Below are 25,534 nucleotides of genomic sequence, written 5' to 3' on the forward strand. Positions count from 1 at the left end.
CTTTGGGTTATTTTTTTTAGTTCCATACTGAACTACCTAAATGTTAAGAGAAACTGTAGGAGTTTGGAGAAAGTGGGAGTAGTAGTAGTTTTCCCAAACTTCCACAAACTGTGCCAATGAGCTGGCATTAGGCTACCATCTGCTGTTGTTTCAGGGGTAGTGCATGTATAAGCTATGGTAGCATGTCGTGTAAACACAGCATAACCGATAATCAAAGGTGTCGCTAGCCTTTTAGGAGGCTCAAACACCCCTAAAACGAGTTCCAGCACTCCTACAAGCAAAAGAAAGATGTGTTTGTTTTTTAAAACGGTATTTCGTCTCTGATAGGCTAAAAATGTTGTTTTTTAAAATGTTAGCTTCATTGTCTCTGAAAGTCTTAAAATGTTGTTTTTTAAAACGGTATTTGGTCTCTGCTAAGCTACACATCTTAAATCTAAGAAAGTAGATTATTAAACAGAAAATTAAGAATGACAAATGGTATCATCCACTTTCCGTGTTGGGTGTGCACACACAATCAGATTACCAGCCCAAGCCTAGGTAACTCAGACAGTCCACATTCTGTTTATGTCACCACTATTACCACTAACTAACCTTAACTAGTTTTCCATACACTTCAGGGAGACCTTCATCAGACAGTAGTATTAAACATTTTACATCAACAGATGGTAGCATAATGCTTAATATGCTTGATTTGATGAAAACATATTTACAGACATGTATAGTAGCTTTAATGTCATTTCCAGCTGCAGTCAAAACATAAACCAGTATCTTACAATTATGAATGTAGAGTGAACCAAAAAAGTTTGATGAGATGATATTTGGACTAACCTGAACTGAACAGATCCACAGAATGTGAATGTGAATTATTTAATTATATCAATAGGTGACTAAGAAACATATGGCTTGACATCTGCAATTATGGACAGTCCTTGTTATACTTACATTAATTTATTTGCCTTACATTAAAGAAAAAGTACAGACAACATGTCCTAAATCATTTATTCAAAATTAACATGGTTTTGAAGGATAAGAAAATTAGCTCTAAATATGTATGTCATGTTTCCATTCCAGCCATCACTACTGAGACTCCTGTTAACATCATCAACACCATTACATTTAACCTGGGAGTAAAATAAGATATCCAATTCTATGCATGTACAGAGGTGCCTAGAATAAGGTTTTAACAGCACAGTGTTCCAGTCCTTCACATTCAGTGGCAACCTCTCTTCTGAGGACTCACAACGTCTCCCTTACTTGAGCACCATGCCGACCTGTAACAGGGGAAGCAGTGTTTACATTTTTGCTTGATCCATTACTACTAGTTAAGTCTCTGTTTTTATACAAATATAAGCAAATGCAAACAAAATCAAGAATCAATCACGCTAATATTTGTAACAGTGTGGTCACCTTGTCTGGGTTTATTCTGGGGCACTTCCAGTTGTAGAGGTAGTAGTTCATACAGACATCTCCCTCAGTGAACCTCAGAGGTTCCAGAAAGCCCTTATTCCCCAGCACATCCAGAGCAGTGAACACATCAAATCCTCTCTGAAAGTTGATGGTAAGTATTATGTAAATTAAAAGGAATGAAAGTTGACAGTTTTCCTTTTTTCTTTACTATATCAAATAGAAAATATTAAATATTAATAGTTATAAATAGTTTAACACCCAATTACCTATTTTCAAACTTAGCTTAAGCAGTCTTGAGCAGTCAGAAAATAAAATGATAAATGTTACATTGACCCTTTCTGACCAGTTTAATAAATAACATAATGTCATACAGTGTCTTAAACCACATCATAGTTAATAATAATAACACTCTATTTGTGATTTCGTAAAGAAGATTTCCAGCCTAAGTGCCTGCTTTCAAACCTTTCAAATTCAAACATTTTAGTTTAGCCTTAACCATAAGAGCAGGTGTGAACAGTGCCCCGGATCAACTGAACCATGATCCTGTTGTCTAAACTGTGAAAACATTTTCCTAAACAGTTTGGACCTGTATTCACCAATTAAACAATAAAAGAAAAAAAAGGAACAAAACCACCATAAAAAAAACCCTTTTCTATAAAAATGGCAGAAAACAAAGCACAAAGCACATATTTCTTTTTTTTTAATATCACCACTAAGCCGTATTAGCCTATTCCATATGTGATCAATAGTCTGAGAGTATGTTTTCAAAGCACAGATCCATCGAAGACCCATCCTACTTTAACTGTGGCCTAAGCTTTGGAATGCAGCTGTACTTTCATAGGCTTGCATGCCACCTGAAAAAAATAAAATAAAAACAGTAATCTGTTGGATTTTACATGGTATTATGGGAACTATCAAGGTTTAAGATCATTGCTATGGTTTCAGCCAAGTGTGTAATGATTTCATTATTATATCATATGAATTAACCATGAAGTTCCAGCAAAACACAACTAAAGAAGCTAACTTTGGACACCAATGTCTTGGTGAATCTTCAGTGCATTTGGAGTAGAGCGGGAACTGTATCATTTGATTTATTCCATTGTTCAAACAATTCAATTCAATTATTATGAATAGATAAACTCCATACCATATCCCGCTACATCATAAAGGTTCACAAAATATATTGTCCCTGATACTTATTGACTTACGGCTTTGGCTATGATGAGGATGTCCTCCATTATCTGCTGCACTGGGGTTGCTGTGGTGACTGCATAGAGAGCGTATGCTGCTTTCAGCCTCCGATGGACAAGGTGGTTAAGAACTATGGAGGACATGGTGTAAAAACTCATCACAGCAGTTATAGTCCCATCGGTGCCCTGCGAGAACAACAAAAGTATGATAAACCTCATACATGGTATGGGGTAACTCATTTAAAAAGAAGAGTTCAAATTAATTGTAATATTCTTCATTTTTAACCAACAGCACAATTGAATTTGTGAATTGAAGTGGAGATATTTTTACAGATTATTTAGTGCAGTGGGTGGTTTTGCTCGTGACCAGCAGTGTCTGGCTAGAATTGTCTGTGTAAAAGACAAGCGATTATGTCAGAAATCACATCCATTCAGGAGATCGCCGGTTTGAATCCTGTTCATGTAGCTTGCCATCAGCTACTGAAGCCCTGAGAGAGCACAATTGGTCTTGATCTCTCTGGGTGGGTAGATGGCGCTTTCTCCCCTCATCACTCCAAAGGGGGATGTCACTCAGCACAAGGCGTCTGTGAGCTGATGTATCGGAACCGAGCTCGCTGTGAAGCTACTCAGCAATGCTGCATCAGCAGCAGCTTAAAAAAGAGGGTGGCTGATCTCACATGTATTGGAGGAGGCATGTGCTAGTCTTTACCCTCCTGGTTTTGGGGCATTACTAGTGATAGGGGGACTCCTAATGAGATATGGGATAAAAATTAGAAAAAAACAATCACATCCACACTCAACACAGGAGGATCCACACAAACCAAAAAGGTAAGTTCCTTTGCTGGGACATGGTAAAAGTCATTGGACACAATACTAGTTTCTGCCCCATGACTTTTGGCATGTCAGTGTTTAAGATACAGACAGCAATAACCCCACACTTCTAAGGTTAAATACTGCTTACAATAGATGAAGGCAGATACACTTAGTCTTTCATGTGGTAATGTAATGTGGTTTCACTCTCACTGTGTGCCACAGCAAACTCAGAACACATCTTAGAGCCTAATTCCCCTTTCAGTGCAGTGAACTGACCAAAATAGAGAAGTGAGTAAGAAAGAAGGTGAAAATAGGTTCCTGTTAAAAGCTTCTCACAACCAATATGTGATGTGAACTGACCTCCACCACGTAAGTATCAACAACACCATCTCTAGGCAGGAACCAGTGCTGAACTTCCTCCTGGTTCAGAATGGGGAACAGTTGGAAGCCTCTGAGATATTCAGTCAGCAGAGTTTGGACCTGGGGGACGTCCGCCAGAGCCATAAGGCGCAGGCCAGAAGTTTTTGTTGCCTGTTTAAGAGAGAAAATAGTGAACAGAGAAACCACAAAGGTTATAACATATATGAGGTCTTACTAACGAAAACTGAAATGAAACTACTTCCGTAGCTTTATAATAGCAAAGATTCCCCACCTAGTCAGACAATAGTTACTTATGAGACATTCACCCATCAATTGAAATAATATAACCCCCCAACTTTGTATTAATCCTGCAAGCTGCACCCTTCAAACTGTATGAACAAATGTGTCATGGAGGAAGCCGTTTTGACATTGTCTGATATGAGCCAAAAGTTACATGCTACCTTTTCAGTTCCGTTTCTGGGATCAACTTCTGCTGAAATATCAAAAGCATTCAGCTTACATATATACAGATCTGACTGTGACTACAGCATTTGCAACATACAAATAACATACTAAAACAAAATAGTTTCTGTTTTTCTAATGAGAATTTATTGCTTTATTATTTGCACACTGGGCAATGAAACTGATTTCAAATTTTACTTTAATTTAATTCAAATGGCCAATTACCCATTCTTATGAACTCCCCCAATCGCTCTGAGAAAAAGCGCAGCAACCCAGCTCTGATACATCTAACATGTCTGTGCTGAGCAATATTACACTAGGACTTCCATCCCCCAGTCTTAAAAAAAAAAAACTGCACTGCAAAGCTTATTTAATGGATTACTTTTTCTCCACACTGGGGAGAAATGGATAAATATATCCTGCAGAAGCTCTTTGTTGGAAAAACATCACTTGCCTAATGCTAATACTCTAGTCATGCTCTTTTTCTGATTTTACACCACTGAAGTAAATACAAATCAGCAGATGCAGAACCACAGCTGAAGTAAAATTACAGAATTTTACACAAATATGACTTGAGTTGCGCAACTTTTCACAAGCATAAAATGTATCGTTCCAACATTACCCAGTGCTGCAGCATCATAATGTCATAAAACAACAAAGATAGAGGTGTTATTCTCCCAATTACGAAAATACACGTTATTTTAAAGAAGTTATTTTAAAGTAGTTATTTTAAAGCAAAATTTATATTATGTCGGTTTTAATTTCCACAGTTACATGTTTGTATAAATTAAAGTGTTTTGGTATGTTGCTGTTTAGTCGACAAATTAAACTGTGATTAAAATTGTGATTAAATTGCGAATTACTCAGACTACTCAACGCACTGATATACTGCAATAATTTAGCCTAAACAGAGGCCTAAAAACAGCCTAAACAATTCTACTGCACAGAAGACATGTACTGACCTCAGGCAGGCGGTTCAGCTTGAGCGCGCGCTGCAGGGTCATGTTACGGGTGAGAGAGGAGAGATTCAGCTCAATCAGCTTGCGGGGGTTCAGGGACCGGTGCCAGTACCTGTTAACACCAGAGAAAGAGAGAAAATCCCACGCTCAATTTAGCCTGAACAGAATCCCAGACTTCATTAAGGCTGTACAAGAGTCTACAAGGCCACATCAGAGCTGACGGGTTTACAAAAGAGTGGGTGTGTATGTACAGTAAACAGAAGGCCCGGGACAGTGGGGTGGCTAATTTGTAGTGTACCTGCAGCTAGCCACTGGCGATGGCAGCACAGCGCTGGCGCTGTAGACGGCCTGGAATAATCCCTGCTTCTGGATCCGCCTGCTGATCTCACGGATGAGCACCGGAGCCACACGCTTAGAGCGCAGCTTCTTATGAACACACAGAAAGTTCACCTCCACCATCTTCCTCTCCCTGTGGAGAAGAACTTAATTAGAAGAACTTGTACTTGTATGTCATACAAACATCTACCTTATATCTACTCTTAATCATTGTGTCCAAAACAACTACCATAAAGAGTCACTTGTGGTTTTTCAATTATTCATTGCAACCCATCTATCAATTTTTTTAGTCCACTACACTGGAAAATTAACAGTTACTTCCTTACAGTTTTGTCTAGCTCACTGGAAAAGTATGGGCAGGGTTGCAGACACATGTAAACGTTAGTAAGACTTTGGACAGTGGAGAGACCTTTGAATAACGTAAAATATAAAAAAAGGACGTTAACTTAACATTTACTTATTTCCGCTGTTTTCCTGAAAAGATCAGTATTGTATTGTCTAGTTTATGAAAATTAGAAGAGGGCATGAGCTTCTGGAGAAACACAAAAAAAAGATTTACTTTGTTTTGCTGTTCTGTTCCAGTAACCACAGTCGTTCTCTGGAATCATATACAGCACTTTTAATGAAAATGACCAGCATTGACAGGACACGCAATCTTATGATGATGGGTCATTCTAAGCAAAACACTGCCATGTTAATTACATGATGGTGCGATTCAACTTTTATACTGTGGAGCTTTCTTTTCTTGCAACCATTTACAAGTTATCAGCATTTATTAAGCTAAAATTTTGGGTTGCAATAATTGTTCCAGAATTTCAGAAAAAAAAGAAAGCTCTACAACTGTTAAGCATGAGGGTGGATGGTTCATGCTCTTCTAATTTATGTTGCACCCAACCAAACCTAACTCATTCCTAGTACTGGATGGAGCACCATCATTCCAGAGAACACAATTCATTGAGCACTGAGGGGCTTTATACCCCTCTAACCCATGCCTGACTTTAAGCATAGTGTCTAAAGAGTCCTATTCTATTGTATTGCAATACTTCTCTGCAGGGTCTGGACAAGCTGTGTATTTATTTTCACATATTCAGTGCCAATAAAATTAGCATAGCTAAATGCATTATTTAAAAGTGGTGCCACAAAGATTTGGAAACAACAAATATGCACTAAATATAGATTCTTATAACCTACTGAAATCAGTCTGTTTGATTGTTGGAGAGTTTAATGAGCTTGTACTTACGTGTCATATATTTGAACAGTGGCAGGGATAGCATTGATAAAGCCCACTAGTTTTCTGTTGGAGTTGACTCTCACTCCGCAGTGCCAGTCAGGCTGCCAACCTGGAGGGCACAGAGCCCTTAAATGGTGGAGTGGGAAGCAGAGGAAGAGATAATAAAAAGAGGATTAATAGGAATAATGTATGAAGCTCTTAGCTCAGAATAATTGTTCTGGGCCCAGTTTCCCAAAAGCATCTTACTGTTCATTTTAACTAGTAGAGAGAGTCTTCAGTGTGATACTCGCTCAACCCTTTATAAAAAAAATCATTATTTTTGCTAAGATGCTTTTGGGAAACACTGCTCTGATCCAGCCATGCTGCAGAGTTAGACAACACTGCCCTCCAGTGGCCACACTCACCACAGCAGAAACTCAGGGGAGTAGTGACTGCGGAGAGTGTTGTCATCCTCTTCTGTGTAGTTTTCATTCAGTAAGGTACACAGTTCCCCCAGCTGAAAAACCACACACACACACACACACACACACACACACACACACACACACACACACACACACACACACACACAGGATAATAAAGATACTCAAAAATATAATGCGGTTTAGATTGAAATTGAGGTCAATGCTCACAAAAACAGAAATCCAGGAGTGCTTTGAAGCAAAAAAAACAAACAAGAAACCATTAGGATATTCACCTGTTCAGGATTTCCTAGGTCCAGAGTGTCCCAGCAGAAGCCTTCTGGGAGTGAATAACTCTCCTCCCGAACGCTCTGCTTCTCTGACTGTATGGGCCCATGTGTCGTCACCTCCTCATCTTCAATCCAAACAAGAACTTTCAGTCAAACTAATAATAAACTGAAATTTATAGTACTGTATAAATATCATATAAATGTGCAAAAGACTTAAGTTCTCACAACAGTTATACTGAAAATGAAAATATGAATAAAGTTCAGGAGAATCAACATGCCAAAACTCTTCATCATCATTATTATTATGCACCCTATGAAATGCCTCTCACCTTCTCATAATAAAATTAAAATTTACACCACACCACCACATCAGCCTCTTCCTCTCTTTAAATTAATGCTCATTTTTTATTTGGCAATCAGCTGAAGGTACAAGAACTCCAGCACAATGTTCAAAGCATTTTCTATGCCCCAGAACGCAGCGTGCATAGTCTGCACTGTTTATTTGGGCAGTATGGGTTTACATTCTTAAAAATGTAGATGCTACAAAAGGTTCTTTGAGCAATGCTATACAAGAACCATTTTCTTAAAGTGTGAAAAACATTTCTTTCAAACACTTAAAGAACCTGTAAAGATTCTTCACATTTCTATTACAAACATTTTTTTTAACCAAAAGTGGTTCTCACATGGCATCACATAGAGTGTTTTTCAAACAATATTTATCCTGTAAATTAGTTTTTAAGATGCATTTTAACCTTACAAACCCAAACACTGTGAAATGGTTGCCAAATATATATATATATATATATATATATATATATATATATATATATATATATATATATATATATTTTTTTTTTTTTTTTTTTTTCTTACGTTTGTTTGAACCATTCTGAGCTTGCTTGTTTTATATGGTTTATTGAAAACTCCACAATAAGGACAAGGATTTGACCAAAAGCAATTATGCTCTGACCACAACTCAGACATTTTTGTATAGAAAGTATATCATTCCATTCAGGGTCTGCTGTAACAACAAATTCTCATTTTAAATCAAAATTCAAAGTATATAGTCAGTAACATGAGAAAGGCTGACAAACATTATAGGTCTTTACCTAGCTTAGGGACGGGCTGAGTGTTCCAGAAGCGGAAGTTGTGTTTGCGGGCATCCTGCAGGTTCTTGGGAGGACCCTGACCCAGAGAGAAGAGGTGCAGAGCTCTCTGGATTTCCTGCTGCTTTTCTTCAGGGAGAGCATCCAGCTAAATGACGGAGATATCAGCAAACATGATATAGGTTATTATTTTCAAGTGTGGCAGGATGGGCCTTCTGATTTGTAGCCTGGAAAAAATCAGTTCTGGGACAACAAAACATCAATTAAATAGATTTTCTTTTGATTATTTGGAATTGAAATCATTCATCGGGTGTCTATGAAATCTTACCAATTTAAAGGGATCCCTTGGTCCCTCCATAGCCCAGGCTTCACCCTTGTTCTTCTTTGGTTTCTTTTGCTTTTTTCCAGCATCAGAACCCTCTGAGATTTTCTCACTATAAAAGAGACACAGACATCAGTTACCAACACAAACTATCATAGAGAAGGAGAAAAAGTGAGGATTCAAACCGAATAGTTACGGGCTTTGTTGCTCAGCCATATCTGTGTTTTCAGGCATTGGAACAGTCTCTGGTCAGGCACCTCTCTGCCAACGTTGTCAGAGTGTGTATGTGTGTAATGAGTTAAAGAGGGCCTTATCTCACACTGCAGTGGGGTTGAGGAGGGACCGCCCAGGTTTTAGAGACCATCTTTACCCACCCCACCCTTCTGCTATCTGAACTAAATACTGCAGATGCTGTGAGGACCTTTTACAGTTTAGACTAGAACATTCCAAGGGTTAATGGATATCTATTGTTAATACTTAGGCTTTAATTCTGCTCTGGACAATTAACCGGTTTCAGCAGCTCAAATACTGTTAATCCTACATAACAGGAAGAAAACTACTTCCTCTGCACCAGAGGGCCCTGCTGCCCCTTTTAAGGTTCATTTAACTCATTTTGTTTCACTCAAGCATTTACTAGCAGGTTACATTTCCTTTTTAAGAGGGTAGCAGGTAATCATGATCTTGAAGGTCAACAATTCTAACATAATTTAAAGTATTACACATATCCTGCACTGGGCCTAAAAAAGGAAATTTATACACATTTAAAGTTTGGAACACACTGTATTGTTTTTTCATCTGATTTTATTTCACAAATCTAAACCATGTTTATGCTTTACTTGTGACAAACCCAAAATAAAAACGAATTGTGGATTTCTAAAATCATATTATAGAGATATAAAACAGCACATATTCTTAATGCACTATATTATTACTATAATACATTATAAAACTACATTAAAGCCAACTTAAACTAGCATTTGTACTAATTAAATTGACTTTTTACAAGTGAAAATTATTTGGAACTATAGTTTCTATTAATAAACAAGTAATTATAGGTAGCTGAAATTATGATTTACACTAGTAAATAGTCATTATTGATATCTGTATCTGGAATTTTTACTTATTAAATGTAAATAATTCTTATCGAATGAGTAAACTTTAAATTAGTATATTAATTAAAATATATGACTAGCCCAATTTACTAGTCAGTATTTAGATCTCCACGTAATTTATAATTAGTGGTAAAAATTCATAACAGATAATATTACAGCCGGGTGGCAACAAAGAAGCCTGTGGCTGGGCAGAAGCTTGTGGCTGTCCGAAAACTTATGATGGGGCAGAAACCTGATGCACAGTCTGTGACTGGCATAAGCCTGCGGCTTGGCAAAAACTTATGGCGGGGCAGAAACCATATGCACAGTGTCACTGTGCAGAATCCTGTGGCTGAGCAGAAGCCTATGGCTGTGAGAAAACTTGTGGCGGGGCAGATACCCGATGCACAGTCTGTGGCAGGTCAGAAATCTGAAGATGGGTAAAAAAGCTGTGACTGGGCACAAACCTGTGCCTGTGCGAAAACTCGTGGCAAGGCAGATTCCTGATGTCTGTGGCTGAACAGAAGCTTGTGGCTGTGTGGAATATTGTGGCTCGGCAGATATCTGATGCACACTCTGTGGCTAGGCAAAATCCTGTGACTGTGTAAAAACCTATGTATGGGCAGAAACCTGATACACAGTCTGTGCCTGGGCAGAAGCTTTTGCTGTGTGAAAAAATATGGATGAACAGGTACCTGATGGGCAGTCTGTGGCTAGGCATAAAATGTATGGCAGGGCAAAAACCTGATGCACAGTCTGTGGCAGGCAGAAACCTGATGCACAGTCATTGGTTAGGTGGAAATCTGAGGCTGGGCAGAAGCCTGTGGCTGTGCAAAACATATGGCGGGGCAGAAACCTGATGCACAGTCTGTGGCTGGGCAGAAACTTGTGGCAGAGCAGAAACTGGTGGATGGCAACAAAGAAGCCTGTGGCTGGGCAAAAGCCTGTGGCTGTACTAAAATTTGTGTCATGGCTGTAACCTGATGCACACTCAGTTGCTGGGTGTAAAAAGTATGGTGCATGGTGGGAAAGAAACCGGACGCAGTCTGTTGCTGGGCAGAAGCCTGTGGCTGGGCAGAAACGTGGCTGTGTGAAAACAGCAGGACAGAAACTTGATGCACAGTCTGTGGCTGAGTATAAACCTGTATCTGCACAAAAAGCTGTGCCTGGGCAGAAACCTGTGCGAAACTTAAGACAGAGCAGAAACCGGTAGCTGGGCAGAAACCGGTAGCTGGGCAGAAACCAGTAGCTGGGCAGTAACCTGTGGCTGGGCAGAAGCCTGTGGTTGTGAGAAAACTTGTAGCGTGACCAAGACAATGGTGGGTGGGCACAAACCGGTGGGTAGCAACAAAAAAGCTGATATACAGTTGGTGAATTCAGAAACACTCCTTTAACCATTTTTTGACTTTAGGTCAAAAGAGGTTTATTTGAATGTCTGGAGAGAAGTAATATTTGACATTACATTAAAATGACATTTTACAGGCAGAATTTATTTCACACAAACAGGCAGCAGGAAAGATTCCCTTATGTGATGTCATACACGAGAATAAGTGCAGTTTAGACAAATATTTTAGCATAAATTTATGACAGTGCAAATAAGCCATTGTTTCCATTTTTACCATTATTGTTTTTTTTTTTTTGCAAAAAGATGCCAGAATTGCTCTTTAAGACCAACACACATGACAGACATATTACAACATAGCAGGATATTGGCAAATACAACACACAGTATGATCTGAATACCTCTAAAGTGCCAAAGAATTTTTTTACTTTTCATAGCATCTGTGATGAATGACACTAGTTTGTTATAGGTATAAAATGAGTGTATCATAAAAAGTAAAGGAAATATTAAATGAGAAAATGAGAGATCGTCTACAACACAGACTAACAGTAAGTGAGTACTACCTATAGAGTTTTATGCAGCTGTTAGGGAAATACTGGTGAGTGTAAACATGACTGTGTTTGTAAGTCAGCATGACCAGTAAGCATTAAAATGAAACTTCAGAGCTTTCTGAAATTTGTAAAGCATATTCAATAAATAGCAACTGTAATGTTAAGTGAAAAACCTGCTAAGTGTTAATAATCTATTAGTTTATTATTTTCTCTAAAATGAAAAAAATGTTTTGGAAAATTGTATTTAAAATAATCTTAATATATTTTCACAGTTTGACCAAAATACTTTTAAATAAAATTACCACTAGGGATGGGCAACTTGACCATATTTTATTGTACTGTGAGATTTTGTGAAGCACGATGCATTCTCCTGAGCATTTTGTGATTATTATCAGTGTTTAAAGAATTCTATTTAATAAATAGTCTTGTTTATCAGGATGAAGTGCAGCAAATTTAGAATATAAACCACTTTTTAAAATAGTAGCTTTTAACCCTTGTGTGGTGTTCATAATTTTGTTACTCGTTTACTTTGTTACTTGTATTTAATTCAGCAAAATTAAGCAATTTTACATTAAAATGCTTTACACATGCTTGCTTCACCTAAATTGCAAGCAATATAAACAGCTTACATGGTTAATATTTGCCCTTTACCTTTCTTATGTTACATATCTTTCAAAAAGTGCTACTCTTTTTTTTATTAGTTTTTTAATAAAATGTAAAAGAAAATGAATTAAACTCAAGATATGAGTAGAAAATGTGTTTAGTTTCAAATTTACAAATGAAGCAATGTTTATTAGCCCTTGGCCAAACATACTGTATGTAATATAAATGTGTAGGGGGGGTACAGTGTGTGATTATCGAAAATGTGTTTTGATATATGTGTTTTTCACAAAAAATGAGCCAATGCCAATGAGTTTGAGTTAGAAAAAATCTTTTTTTAGTATCATTTGACGAAAAATGAAAATGGGTCCCACAGACCCAAACACCACACAAGGGTTAAGAATCTGCAGCTATTTGTCTATGATCATGAGTATCGCAATAATAGTGTGTATTGAGAAAATGTCTTTATAAATTGTAATATACATTTTTTATATCACCTACCCATACTTTACACAGACTAGTATTTTATGGCTAGTATCCAACCTGCTACATGGTATTTGAGGCATTAAGGCATATCACAGTTAAAAATAACTTAAAAAATAATCACATTTTGTACATTACTGTAAATAGCAGTTGATGTATATACATATAAAGCTATAAAATAAGAGAACAGTTAAAAATGATGACTTTCTTTGGTTTTACCAAATTGAAAATCTCTGGAATATAATCAAGAGGAAGACGGATGATCACAAGACATCAAACCAAACTAAACTGCTTGATTTTTTGCACCAGGAGTGGAATAAAGTTATCCAAAAGCAGTGTGTAAGACTGGTGGAGTAGAACATGCCAAGATACATAAAAATTGTGATTAAACACCAAGGTTATTCCACCAAATATTGATTTCTGAACTCTTAAAACTTTATGAATACAAACTTGTTTTCTTTGCATTATTTGAGGTCTGAAAGCTCCGCATCTTTTTTTGTTATTTCAGCCATTTCTCATTTTTTGCAAATAAATGCTCTAAATGACAATATTTGGAATTTGGGAGGAATGTTGTCTGTAGGTTATAGATTAAAACAACAATGTTTATTTTACTCAATAATATAAGTATAAACAGCAAAATCAGAGAAACTGATTCAGAAATTGAAGTGGTCTCCTAATTTTTTAAAGAGCTGTAGAATAGTTCTGTGTAATAGTTGTAGCTTGGTTTTGCAAAAAAAAAGGCTAATATGCTTTATAAACAACAGAAATCCTCTTCTCATTTTTGCACAGTGCTGAGGTTGCTTACATTGCTAAAATAACAATGGAAATGAACTCTCTGGCCAGCAATGCCTTAACATCTGTATATCAGATAAACAGACAGAAATAAGAAAATAAAACCTGATAAAGTACTAAGCAACCCATTACTCTTCCTGCTACACTCCCACACCTCTTTCTCTTTATCACATTTTCCTTGGTAGGGTAATGTTACTGATTTGCAGTTACCCAGCAGGCTTTCTCTGTACACTAATAATAAACAGCTCAGGTTCATTAGTTTGAGCTGTAGCCTGATTTACATTTGGCTTGAAAATGCTATTGTCTGTACATTTATACAGTACTTTTTTTAAACATCCACTGACTACTTACTTACACTTGCACTTTTAAGTCATGTTTGCTAAAGGTGAAGCAGATTGTCTTAGATTGCTTCTTAGTCAGCAATCTTTTTGTTTTTTAAAGGTATTTGTCTCTCCCTGTGAAAAAATAAGGGCAAAGGCTGAACATACACAAAAACACAGTCCTGAAAACTCCCAGCTAAAACTAGGTTCTAGGCATGCCTCACTGTTATAAAGGCTGCATAAATGTACTGTTCAGTTAAAGCACATCATTGTTTCAAATAATAGTTTGGCAAAACAATCTAATGTACACAAAGTCCCTTCTTACATCAGTAAAGCTTTATATTGCATAGATAAAGTTATATTAGTGTTTATATAGTAATAGTAATAGTGTCTGTACAAATGTCCCTCTCAGCACAGCATGCAGTACAGACTGCATGCAGTTCATATAATGCTAGCCAGGCTTTTATAAGCTTCCATTACATGTTAGCTGCATTAGCCTCTTAGCTCCAGTGCATCATCTTGGCTGGCAGACTACACTTCTGGGAAAAGTACATAAATGTGTTTTGGCTGAATTCTTTTAGAGTCACATATCCTTTATAGTCTTTCAGCTGCATAGCAAGAAGAATAAGCCTAAAAAATGATAGTAAGACAGTTAGTATAAGCTACATTTAAAATATTTGCTACATTATAAGAAAAAAAATACCTAGAAGATCTACTCTATTGCTTCAGCATTTCTAAAGATATATTACATAACTGTATCATAAATACTTTGACCTATTTTAAATCCCTTTTATTCATGCATTCAACACCCTTGATGCATGCTAGTACCTGAAATAAGCCTTTGGCTTTATTCATCCAGACCTGATGACCTGTTTTCTGTTGTGAACATTCTCCCAAGCTTGTTCTATTTGGTCTATCACTGAGTAACTTCACTGAGCGTTCATTCAAAGAACGAACAGTGACCTGCACATTACACATCAGAACTTTCATCAGAATTTTCAGGAGCACCATGACTGGACTTCCTGGGTTCTTCTAGGCTTTGGGCGATGCAGCGTGCTTGGGGCTACCGTAATTAGGTGTAATCTTCACATGAATGAAGAGGCTGGCAGGAGAGAGGCTGGAACCGTCGGCCCTCAGCAGCCGCACATGTCTGTAACCTGCAGAAGGAAGATTTAGTTAGAAATCTTATTTAAAAGTGTTAGTTGGTCATCATAGGGAAATTAACAGTCATAAATAAGACTGTTAAATTGTAAGGGGAATATTTTCTCAATACTGTATCTAACTTGAAACATGAATTGTATTATCGTTGTTTTTTTATTTTTCACAACATTATTGAGACAGCTGTGCGACATTGTATGGACATTGTGAGCATAATGGAAGTTTTTGTAGTCTCTGTTTTTCTTGGATGGACTTCTCCAATAAAAAAGAAAGAAAATAAATAAATAAATAAATAAATGAAAGTGGTAGTTGGTACAAGAAAACATCCCTTGCTGATCTAAACAATGAGGTAGGCCTTCTAGCTCCTTTGTTTCATCAGAGCCTGGGATCTAGTGCTTTCCTCAGAGCAGTACGGATACCTAGTGATGCAGCAGTACAAAAAGAGGTGGCTGACTTCACAGGTACAAAAGGGAAGCATGTGCCTAGTGTCAGAAGCATTGCATGTGATTAGAAAAATTCTTAGTGGATGGGTTAGCTCAAATATTTATCTTGAGATAATTATCCAGAATTAATCCCAGGATAATTATCTCAAGGTAAAATAATTTAGGCCTGGTGATTTTCCAGGCAATAATAAGAAAAATGAAGGTGCATTACCCACCCTGGCCACTAGATGGAAACAACAACATTCACAACTGTATCTCTAAGCCTACTGGCTGTTGTTTAATGCGTGCTACAATTTTGTTCAGTGATTTGCACTGTTCTAATACAAACTGACTGTTTTAAGCATGTTTCCATCTATTATACTATACTCTCAGCCTGGGGAGAAACTAGAGGACCAAAACTGCAGAACCATGCCAAACTTATAGACCAGAGATATCAAACCTTATTGCCAAGGACCAGTGTGGAGGCAAATTTTCACACTAAACAACAACCCATAGCAGTGTTTCTGCTGGGCTGGAATAAAAAAAACTTGCAGCCACATCGTCACTTTGACCCACAGTCACTTTTCCAATAAGATTGGACATCCTTGCTCTTGCTGTGTGGTGAGACCTCCTGGGTGCTTCTTTTATGATCAGCTTCAGCTGTTCGTAATCAGGAGAAGTGTATAAAACACAGTATCCTTGTAATTATTTACTCTGAAATAATTATCCAGAGATAACACTTAGAAAACAGGAAAGACATTACTTACCCATTATTAAAAAAAAAAAAAACGGTCTATTACTACATAGTCTACGGTGTATAGTACTATCTATCAAAGCCAGTGTTACAGTGTAGTTTACCTACTTACTGGTGTTGACTTTTTGTGCTCAAATGTGTTTAAAAGTTTTCAACTACCACTGTATGAAGCGTCAGCTGGCATCTTAAAAGGCAGTTTCTAATTTTACATTCCACCTTAAATGGTGAAGCAGATACAAGCTGCTTCATCCATGTCCATCTTTACTCTGTGTCTACAAGGTAACGCGAGGCATGTTATTTGGGGTGCGTTCAGTTTGTTTGTGTGTGAAATACTTTTTTCCATTTGCCATTAAATTCTGGAAAAGTGCAAAATACCCAGTCTCTTGTGTAGTGTACCCAAGTATTAAAGGAGAACTCCAGTGCAAAATGGACTTTTGGTGTAGTAAAACATGATAAAGAGTACTAACCTTTGTTGAATAGTCCACCTCCACTCTCCCGCAGCTTTCTGAGATCCAGTAATTTTGTGCAGTTACTCCAAACATGCTTTAGAATGGATGATACGGGGCATATTTTGCCCCTGCAGATAAATTCTTGTGCAGTTTTAAAGTTATTAATGCCTCATTTAAATGTCAGGGCTCTCCAGATTCTACCAATGCGATTTATCTGCAGGGGAAAAATATGCGCCATATCATCCATTTTAAAGCATGTTTGGAGAAACTACACCAAAGGTACTGGATCTCAGAAAGCTGCAAAAATGCAGAGGTGGGCTACTCTTTATCATGTTTTATTACACCAAATGTCAACTTTACACCAAAGTTCTCCTTTAAGTGTTAACTGTGACATGGTGGAGAGCTAGCTAGTTAAAGTGGATTTCTGTAGCATACAGAAATTCTACCCTTTTTGCCCCTGTCTATGTGCATTTTCTACATTACCAACCTGTGCGCATGCTGCTGAAAGGCAAAGTAAACTGTCCCAAGAATTCATTTCTGGCAGTGTAGTCATGATCCTCCACCACGAATCGCACCAGCACCAGCTCAGGAACATGCAACAGAAACTTAAAAGTACAGTTCCATCTAGGGTTAAATCCTGGGTAAAAACAAAGAGAAAGAGGAAGAACACACAAATACTCATTAGAACAAGTAGAATACAGTAGAGAGAAACATAAAGATGAAAAATATCTTGATCTATTGTAAAACATTGTGATTTGTTAAAGTCTGCAGGAATACCATTGTTGTCAATGCGGTGTGTCTTTTTCTTGTTGTTGTCAATGGGAGCCCCGTGCGTCTCCACCCACACCATAGGATCCACGATGGAGTTGAGTTTCTCAGTGTCTGGTTTAGGCAGCTGCTGGGCTGAGATGACCTGAAACATAAACAGTATAAAATCTGCTGTCCTTTCAGATGTTCTAAAAAGCCATGTTTATACTCTAGCCTGTAGCAACAGTGTTTATATTCTAGCTTGTTACTCAACAAAGACTAAATTATGTGAGCCAATCAGCCGCCCCAGATATCACTCCAGTGTCACGCATAAATAACACAGATACATCAGGGTGTGTCACAACAGCGTCCTATGTGTAAATTTCCTGAGGGCATGATTTACTTCTGAAGAGTAACTGTTTATTCAGAAAAAGACAGCTGACATTATTTGCAAGGATGAGCTAGCTTATCTCTGTAAAAGTAAATGTTAAAAAACACACAAAGTTTTGCCAAACGATTACTTTTAACTACGATAAGCTAGCTTATACTTGTGAACAACATCTGCTGTTCTATCTCAACACACATTCCACCGACTTCAAATGGAGTTTATCACCAGAGGCATGTTTGCAGTTTTAAGTTCGCATCTTTAGTTCTGCATCAGAGCTATAAGGCTAATGTAGCTAATCAAAGCTACAAAGTATCCTTAAATGATAACTTTGTGCAATTCATATGTTTAAATGATTGCACATTGCCTCCAAACTGCATCAATTTACTTTTGCATTTCCAGACACTGTATAATATTGTGTTAGCTGTAAAATGCAAAAGATACAGTTAGGGCCACAAGTAGGCCTGTCACGATAACAACATTTTTAGGAAATATATTGTGGCAGAAATTATTTCGATAAACGATAATATTGTCATTTTAAAGGGGCACTATAGAAAATGCTTTTTCCTGCTTCTGGGCTCCCAAAGGAGCTTTAAGACAATAGTAGAAGCCACAGTAATAAAATACTAGCATAATAATGGACATAACACAAAGGCACTTGCAGATTATTTTTTTCTGATTATATATGTGTATACTGTAAAACACAAATTAGCGTCCAAAGCAGTCACACAGATGGTTCAGCAGGCCAGAGCTCTTATTATAAATGTATTTTTTAATGTAACTGTCAGACAAATTGTAAAATTTTTGTCATCTGACGTTATGACCAACATTTAACCTTAAATTAACATCTACAGAAAAGTACACAGAGTTCTGAGAGCAACATATGCTGCTATAAGAAGTGCATCTCCTACAAGGATGCCCATGGATTGTTTAATAAGACAATGCAAAACCAAATTACTGAATAGGATTATTATCGTATAATTTTGGAATGTGTTAAAGGTCTGAAATACATGAATGATGTACTTTAATCAAAGACATGAAGTTGAACAGATAAAACAGGAAATGTCCTGGGAACATACCACCTGTAATCAAATGAAAATCAAGGAAAATGTCAGAAACCCTGTGCTTGTTTAAATTTGCATTTTCCGTACTGTCATGTTTCTGAGTTGGGGTTATATATTTATGATTAACAAATTAGCACCGTAACAGTATGTGCATTCAAACAGAACTGTGACTGTACTGGGTTCACAGTTCAGTACACATAATTACACAGAGAATACACTATATGGGTAAATTATATGGTCGTTCACAAACACATGTAAAACCCGGAAAGCTTAAGCTCTAAACCACAGTATTTGCATGAAACTGTGGTTTAGGGATTGTCTTGTTTTCTCAAATGGTTGACTGGATAAGGGCGGTTTGTCAATGTTTTTGGTTGTGTATTTGTAAACATATTGGTCATGCTAATGTTTACAATTTACAGATTAATTGACATATTATAGGCTGTACTACCTAATATAACTGTAACTGTCTATTCAAAATAAATGGAAAAAAATATAACGTTAAAAATTATAATGTTATTAATCAGTTTTTTGTTTATTTCCACACCATTGTACCATACTCTTACCAAACCATTAGGTCCAAACTGTAACTTTTGTGTATCGCAAAATCCCTGATGCAAATCTTTTGCACTTGGTTGCTGTAGTTTTGTCTTCAGTAATTAAAATGCTGCTTGGTTGGATTACGGTCATAATCAGGAGTACATGTCCATGCCATAACCCTGCCTCCACCATGTTTGAAAAATAATGTGTTGTGCTTTAGGTCATGAACCCTTTCTTTCCTTTCTCATTTAACGTTTTCTTTTAAATTGAAAGCAATCTCTTTATTGTGGATTCTATAACGATACAAATAATTATGTGTTCTCAAATTACAGCTAAGCTAAGGCCATTTCTTTAGTCACTCTAAATCCACTGAGGTGGTGTAATAAAGCAAAATTATGGACTGTATTTAATAGGTAAAAAGCAGTCTTGAATCTTGAATTTAGTTTTTACTTTAATCATATGCAAGTTTAATAACTCTGTTAAGTGTGTAACAGTTTAGGTATGCAGCTTGGCTTGCAGCAGATTTGTGATAAATATACAGCTCTGGAAAAAAATTAAGAGACCACTTCAGTTTCTGAATCAGTTTCTCTGATTTTGCTATTTATAGGTATATTTTTAAGTAAAATAAACATTGTTGTTTTATTCTATAAACTACTGACAACATTTCTCCCAAATTCCAAAAAAAATAAATAAATAATGTAATTTACAGCATTTGTTTGCAGAAAATGAGAAATGGCTGAAATGATAAAAAACGATGCAGAGCTTTCAGACCTCAAATAATGCAAAGAAAACAAGTTCATATTCATTAAGTTTTAACAGTTCAGAAATTAATATTTGGTGGAATAACTTCATGCATCTTGGCATGTTCTCCTCCACCAGTCTTACACACTGCTTTTGAATAACTTTATACCACTCCTGGTGCACAAATGTAAGCAGTCTTCCTCTTGATTATATTCCAGAGATCTTTAATTTGGTACAATCAATGAAACTCATCATTTTTAGGTTTAACTCTTTTCCGGAGCTGTATATTCTTGCATTACTGATTACCTGGTTATCTTTAGGAATATAATGTATTAATTTGTACTGGAACTATTACTTTAAATGTTGAGACAATACACTAACCTGAATGGTGAGGAGAGTGGGGTTATGTCCTGGTCCTCCTCCTGTGTTTTCTGGGTTAAACTCTGTGTCAGGTTGGCACAGGAAGCTGGGCTTCAGGACATATCCACAGCGACCGTTCGGTAAGAAACGTCCCCTGTTTAGATCCATCTGCTCCCCGTCAGTCTGGAAGTTCAGAGCCACTATGGAGGAAAGGCATGATATGCAGTCAGTGTCGGATGTCTTTTGCAAGCTGTTGAAATGTAATTTCTATTGTTCACTATACAAAGGTCCTTTTAGATTTACATATATTTTGATTTACCAATCTGACAACCAGCATTCCACATGTCCTGAGGGTCATAGTTGGATGACTGGAGGCGCTGACCAGATGGGTAGATCCTGCTTAGCTGTCTGCTGTTATGCCGCACAAAAAACTTCCCTAGAAAATGAAAGAGCATGTAATAAAAATACATACAATGCCCTGCACATTTGCTCTTACCCCAAACAGAGTTCATCAACATCGATATACACTGACAAAAGTCATGGCATTTCCACACATTACCAGAACATGAGAGGTACCTGAGTTTTTGATGTGTTTGAGGGCATCGCTCTCAGAGAAAGACGACATCTCATTGGTGGGTTTCTGCGCTGCCTGATCGAAGCCCTTAAAGGGAACGCTGCGAGTGTACACCACCAGATCAGAAAGCTCCGGACTCAGCCTGGACACCTTCGGAGGAGAAGCACACGTACACTGGAGAGCAGCGGACGGTCACAGACACAGAAGCACACACACATGACCAAACACACACAGACAGCAAGACACCAAACACAGGCACCACACAATGGAACACTTAACATGATCATGCACAAACACATTTACATGCAAAAACAAATAAATAAAAATAGGATGTATTTAAAAATATAACTTATTTTCCAAATTCCAAAATTGCCATGTGCTAGTTCAAAAAATTAAATTCCTGTCAAAAAGGTCACATTTCTCTGCTATAACTTTAATTTGAAAATATTTTGAATTTTAAGAACATTTTTAGAAAATAGATTATTGTTATATTTAATTTTTTGGGAAACTCCTAATTATTTAAATCTGCCTGTATTGTATTGGATTTCTAGTGTTATTTATTTCCTGTAAGAATTACCTTTGGAAACATTTTGTTTTATGCATAAAAATGTATTTATTACACCTATAAAGTTTTTTTTGTATTGTTTATTTGTGAAACAAATATCCTAGTCCTATTGTATTAAAGTAAGAAGTAAGAAACCTAATAAATAATACATGTTTTTATCTTTTTTTTTCTTGAACAATTTAACTGATTGAATATTTCTATTCTGTTTTATGAAAATATTTCATATTTCATTTTGGGGTGTTTTGTGATGAATGATGACAGCATATAAATATACACAATTCAAACCAGGCAAAAATAAAATCACCACCTCCAGACATACTTTATAAAAAGCTCTTTATATTATGAATTATGAAAAACCAATATAAATAGTCATTTCATATTAGAGTTTGGACATTCCTTCTTCTATTTAAGGCATATTTCCACTGTTCTGCTTCAATAATGAGCCTTTAAACATGAATAAATGTACAGTATTCACCAATAAATATGTCTTAAATATTATCTGCCTACATTTTTTATCAATTCATTTGGCATCATTCTCAGTAATTTTATAATTATCTACAGCTGCATTTATCATTCTAGACACATCTACAATGTATTTTTTTAATCTGAAGCCTAAAGTTTTTGTTTATCATATTAAAATTCCTTTTTACTGTGCACTGTGCACTTATCAACGAAAACACTGATTCCATAATGAATGAGCAATAGTACTAATGCCCTCTGAACTTACCTTCTTTACGCGTTCCTTCTTTGCTTTGGTCTTGCCCTCAGCTTTAGACTCATCCTCCGAGGAGCTGGACTCAGATGAGCTGGAGCTTTCCTGCTCCACTCGCTCCTTCTTTCCCTTCACCAAAATCTTCCCCTTCAGCTCCTAATGCAACATAAAAACACAATCCAGAATATACAACAAAACCACAATAATATTTATGCTTTATTTTTTCAATTTGCGTCAATTTAACTGGAATAAGGTTGTGATCATGATAAAAAAGGGTTAGATGATAGGTGATTGATTTGCAGACCATTGTGGTATATAGCAGTAAATGCTGTGTTTGCATATTAACACTGATAACAGCATTTTGCAACACGCTGTTATGAATTCCTCTGCAAATCAGTGGACTGACAGTGGAAATAGTGAAGCGCTTCAGGTTCCTGAGCAACAGAATAACCAACAGTCTGTTCTAGTCCTTAGAAAGTTAGACACTATAAGGCCCACTATCAATACACGACTATTTTCTGGTGTGTTTTCATACTGGATTATTATTATTATTATTATTATTATTAGGGGCATTTTATTTGACCCTAGTAACTAGTAGTAGGAACAGGGGTGTTGCCACTGGCGAGCCACTAGCAGTTAGTGGCTAATGTCACCCGACAGCGCTACACTGAGGAACCCTGAGTGTTCCTGTAAGCCAGGGCGATAGTATCTAGCAGCTCGTCCCGCGTTAACACAGTAAACGCGCAGGCTATAGTCCGAAATACTCGGTTCTGAACAGCTGTGGTTAGCGGTGCTATCCGGGGTTATCAGCAGGCTACAGGCTGATAATAATCACCTCTGAATGGCTAAAGAGCTAGCACTTAGTGCGGTTAGCAGCAAATGCTAATACTGCTAGGGCACTGAACTGAAACTCCTGTATAACACTGTACTTAAGCAGAGGGGCTTTACTGCTCCTTACGACCTGACTGGTAAAATTTATGCACAACAGATTAAAAGGCACACTGACAATTTGTGGAAAAACTAAAGAATTTTAAGTGCGCCTTATAGTGCGAAAAAAATGGTACTATAAACTAAATACTGAGTACAGTAGTGTCAACACTATTCTTCAGCCCATCATCCACTTTTCTACTGTTCTTAATGGCTGTATGTTCTGTTGTAGAGTGTTTTGTATAGTTGTAAAGATCCTTGTATAACCTTAAGGCTTGTATTGGATAGTATTAACTGTGTCTGTTTCTGTAGGTGGAGGAAATATTCCTGAAGGAACTACTTTATGTTCATCGTCCAACACTTTTGTGTTGAGAAGGAATAACAATAAAGACTAAAAAAATTCTTACAAATATTTTTTTTTAATACTGTAATAATAAAAATAATAATAATGATATAGTTTTACAAAAATACAGAAGCTTTTTATCAAGAGATTTAGCATTTTCATGCATATATACACTTCAGTATTTTCCATAAAAACAGCTTTTTTTATTTCAACTGGCCTGATAAAAGTTCTACATAATCAGCTCACGAAATATTAAATACATCAATATAAATAGTGTATCTAATGTCATTGCATAATAAAGGCAGCAGAAGATATTGTATATTCTTTAAACTCATACTGAATCACTTATTTTTTCATATTCATCACAATGGAAATTGGAAATTTGTCCATTTGTAGTAATCCAACACACACATATTCGCACACACATGCACCCACAGACCCACACAGACACAGGAATATAAACAAAAGCACTTAAACACTGTAATCCAGATGACCCCATACGGCCCTGTCCTGATTTGAAGAAATGTTTTTTTTTTTCTGGACAGGATTAGTAAACTGCATTAGTCAGTGAACTGTCTGCCAACTCTGGACATGGTCCACACCCAAATAAATCAGTCATGCAATTGCTACTGGATCCAAGAAATGTATCAGTGTTTCTCAGATACCGGCAGGTCCATAAATATTTGGACATCAACAAAGTAACTGGTAAAGTAACTCTCTACCACAGAGTCACCTATGTTGAGAAAGCTTAGATTTCTTTTTTTTTTGCTTTCAAGTCTTGAGTTTTTTGCTACAGCAACAAAAAGCAAAACTGAGTTAACAGTTTAAATATTGCAATACAGAGTATTTAGTTAATTTAATAGACCTGCTTCCGTTAGTAAAAGCTGTTTTTCACGGTCTTCTGGCATTATTGTTGAAAACACAAAATATTGAAGGAGAAGAGGGGAGTGCATGAGAATGTTAATAATTTCTGCTAAAATGGCTGTAATTTTTATAATGCTCATTGCATTCATGCCGATTAAATGTATGATATAGTTAATAAATTATAACACATTCATTGATGTCCTAATAATGGATATGACTGTGTGACCTAATTTGTGATCTACTCTGTGCTTTTACTAAGATTCAGAGAAATCTACAACAAAAAACTCACACATTTTATTTTTTCATACCAAATGGCAACAATATCAAATGGCAGAAAATCAAAGGAATAGCAATAAATGTGGAATGTTAATGAAAACAAATTGGATGAATTTTATATAGTAGTAGTAGAAGTAAATTGAAAGGACAGACAGGATCACACATTAAAAAGTCCAGCATATGTTCGTGTGTAGTACCTCAGGTGAAGGTAGGCTGTCACAAGGCTGGTGCTTAAGGGGCTCTGTGAGCAGTTTGTCTCCCAGGATGGAGCGCAGCTGCTGGGCCATGATGGCCTGCTGCTCCACTGAACAGTGATTCTCCAGAGACAGAATGAGAGGAAATGGAGAGGCCTGAAGAATACACACAGCAGAATCATAGAGTAAATCAATCACACAAACATGACACACTATTCGACATCAGGCAGATAACATACACTGACATGCCAAAAGTCATGGGATAGCAGTATGGAAATAGATCCTGTCCACACCTGTATAAGTTATAAGTGTTTTAAGGTGGTATGTAGTGAGTGAGCTTGAATGCTACCAAGTGTCAGATGCCAAAGGGGAGTAAATTATTGAATTTTTACTTCTCAGGCAGCAG

The 25,534-nt window shown here is 36.8% G+C and overlaps 2 protein-coding genes across 3 annotated transcripts in view; both read right to left on the reverse strand.

The window, feature by feature from the left end:
- Nucleotides 1-929: 929 nt before the first annotated feature.
- On the reverse strand, nucleotides 930-9,182 carry nmt1b (N-myristoyltransferase 1b). Its single transcript, XM_007234067.4, has 12 exons — nucleotides 9,074-9,182; nucleotides 8,884-8,989; nucleotides 8,559-8,703; nucleotides 7,456-7,574; nucleotides 7,163-7,254; nucleotides 6,768-6,884; nucleotides 5,490-5,660; nucleotides 5,195-5,303; nucleotides 3,771-3,941; nucleotides 2,616-2,783; nucleotides 1,408-1,545; nucleotides 930-1,271 (listed from the first exon to the last, which is right to left on the reverse strand). Exons 1-12 carry the CDS (start codon nucleotides 9,109-9,111, stop codon nucleotides 1,251-1,253), a joined length of 1,395 nt encoding a protein of 464 aa, XP_007234129.3. The 5' UTR covers nucleotides 9,112-9,182; the 3' UTR covers nucleotides 930-1,250.
- A 2,407-nt stretch (nucleotides 9,183-11,589) lies between these two features.
- Nucleotides 11,590-25,534, reverse strand: part of plcd3b (phospholipase C, delta 3b) — a 29,639-nt gene continuing 15,694 nt past the window's right edge. Inside the window, exons 8-15 of one of the 2 annotated variants that reach the window (XM_007234072.3) lie at nucleotides 25,132-25,284; nucleotides 22,540-22,680; nucleotides 21,250-21,397; nucleotides 20,993-21,109; nucleotides 20,695-20,873; nucleotides 17,617-17,752; nucleotides 17,327-17,476; nucleotides 11,590-15,213 (exon numbers count right to left, since the gene is read on the reverse strand). In XM_007234072.3, coding sequence (XP_007234134.2) covers nucleotides 15,089-15,213; nucleotides 17,327-17,476; nucleotides 17,617-17,752; nucleotides 20,695-20,873; nucleotides 20,993-21,109; nucleotides 21,250-21,397; nucleotides 22,540-22,680; nucleotides 25,132-25,284 — 1,149 coding nt within the window. In that variant the 3' untranslated portion in view covers nucleotides 11,590-15,088. Of the gene's footprint in view, nucleotides 15,214-17,326; nucleotides 17,477-17,616; nucleotides 17,753-20,694; nucleotides 20,874-20,992; nucleotides 21,110-21,249; nucleotides 21,422-22,539; nucleotides 22,681-25,131; nucleotides 25,285-25,534 lie in introns of both variants that reach the window. The other variant, XM_007234070.3, reaches the window with a different exon arrangement.

This window comes from Astyanax mexicanus, chromosome 15 (genome assembly GCF_023375975.1).
Source record: "Astyanax mexicanus isolate ESR-SI-001 chromosome 15, AstMex3_surface, whole genome shotgun sequence".
In the NCBI taxonomy this organism is placed as follows: domain Eukaryota; kingdom Metazoa; phylum Chordata; class Actinopteri; order Characiformes; family Acestrorhamphidae; genus Astyanax; species Astyanax mexicanus.

Coding starts and splice junctions, on each gene's coding strand:
- nmt1b (XM_007234067.4), bottom strand. CDS start 9,111: ATGCCTGAAAACACAGATATGGCTGAGCAACAAAGCCC. Junction 8,990..9,073: donor ATGGCTGAGCAACAAAGCCC/GTAACTATTCGG, acceptor TCTCTTTTATAG/TGAGAAAATCTCAGAGGGTT. Junction 1,546..2,615: donor TCCTCATCATAGCCAAAGCC/GTAAGTCAATAA, acceptor ATCAACTTTCAG/AGAGGATTTGATGTGTTCAC.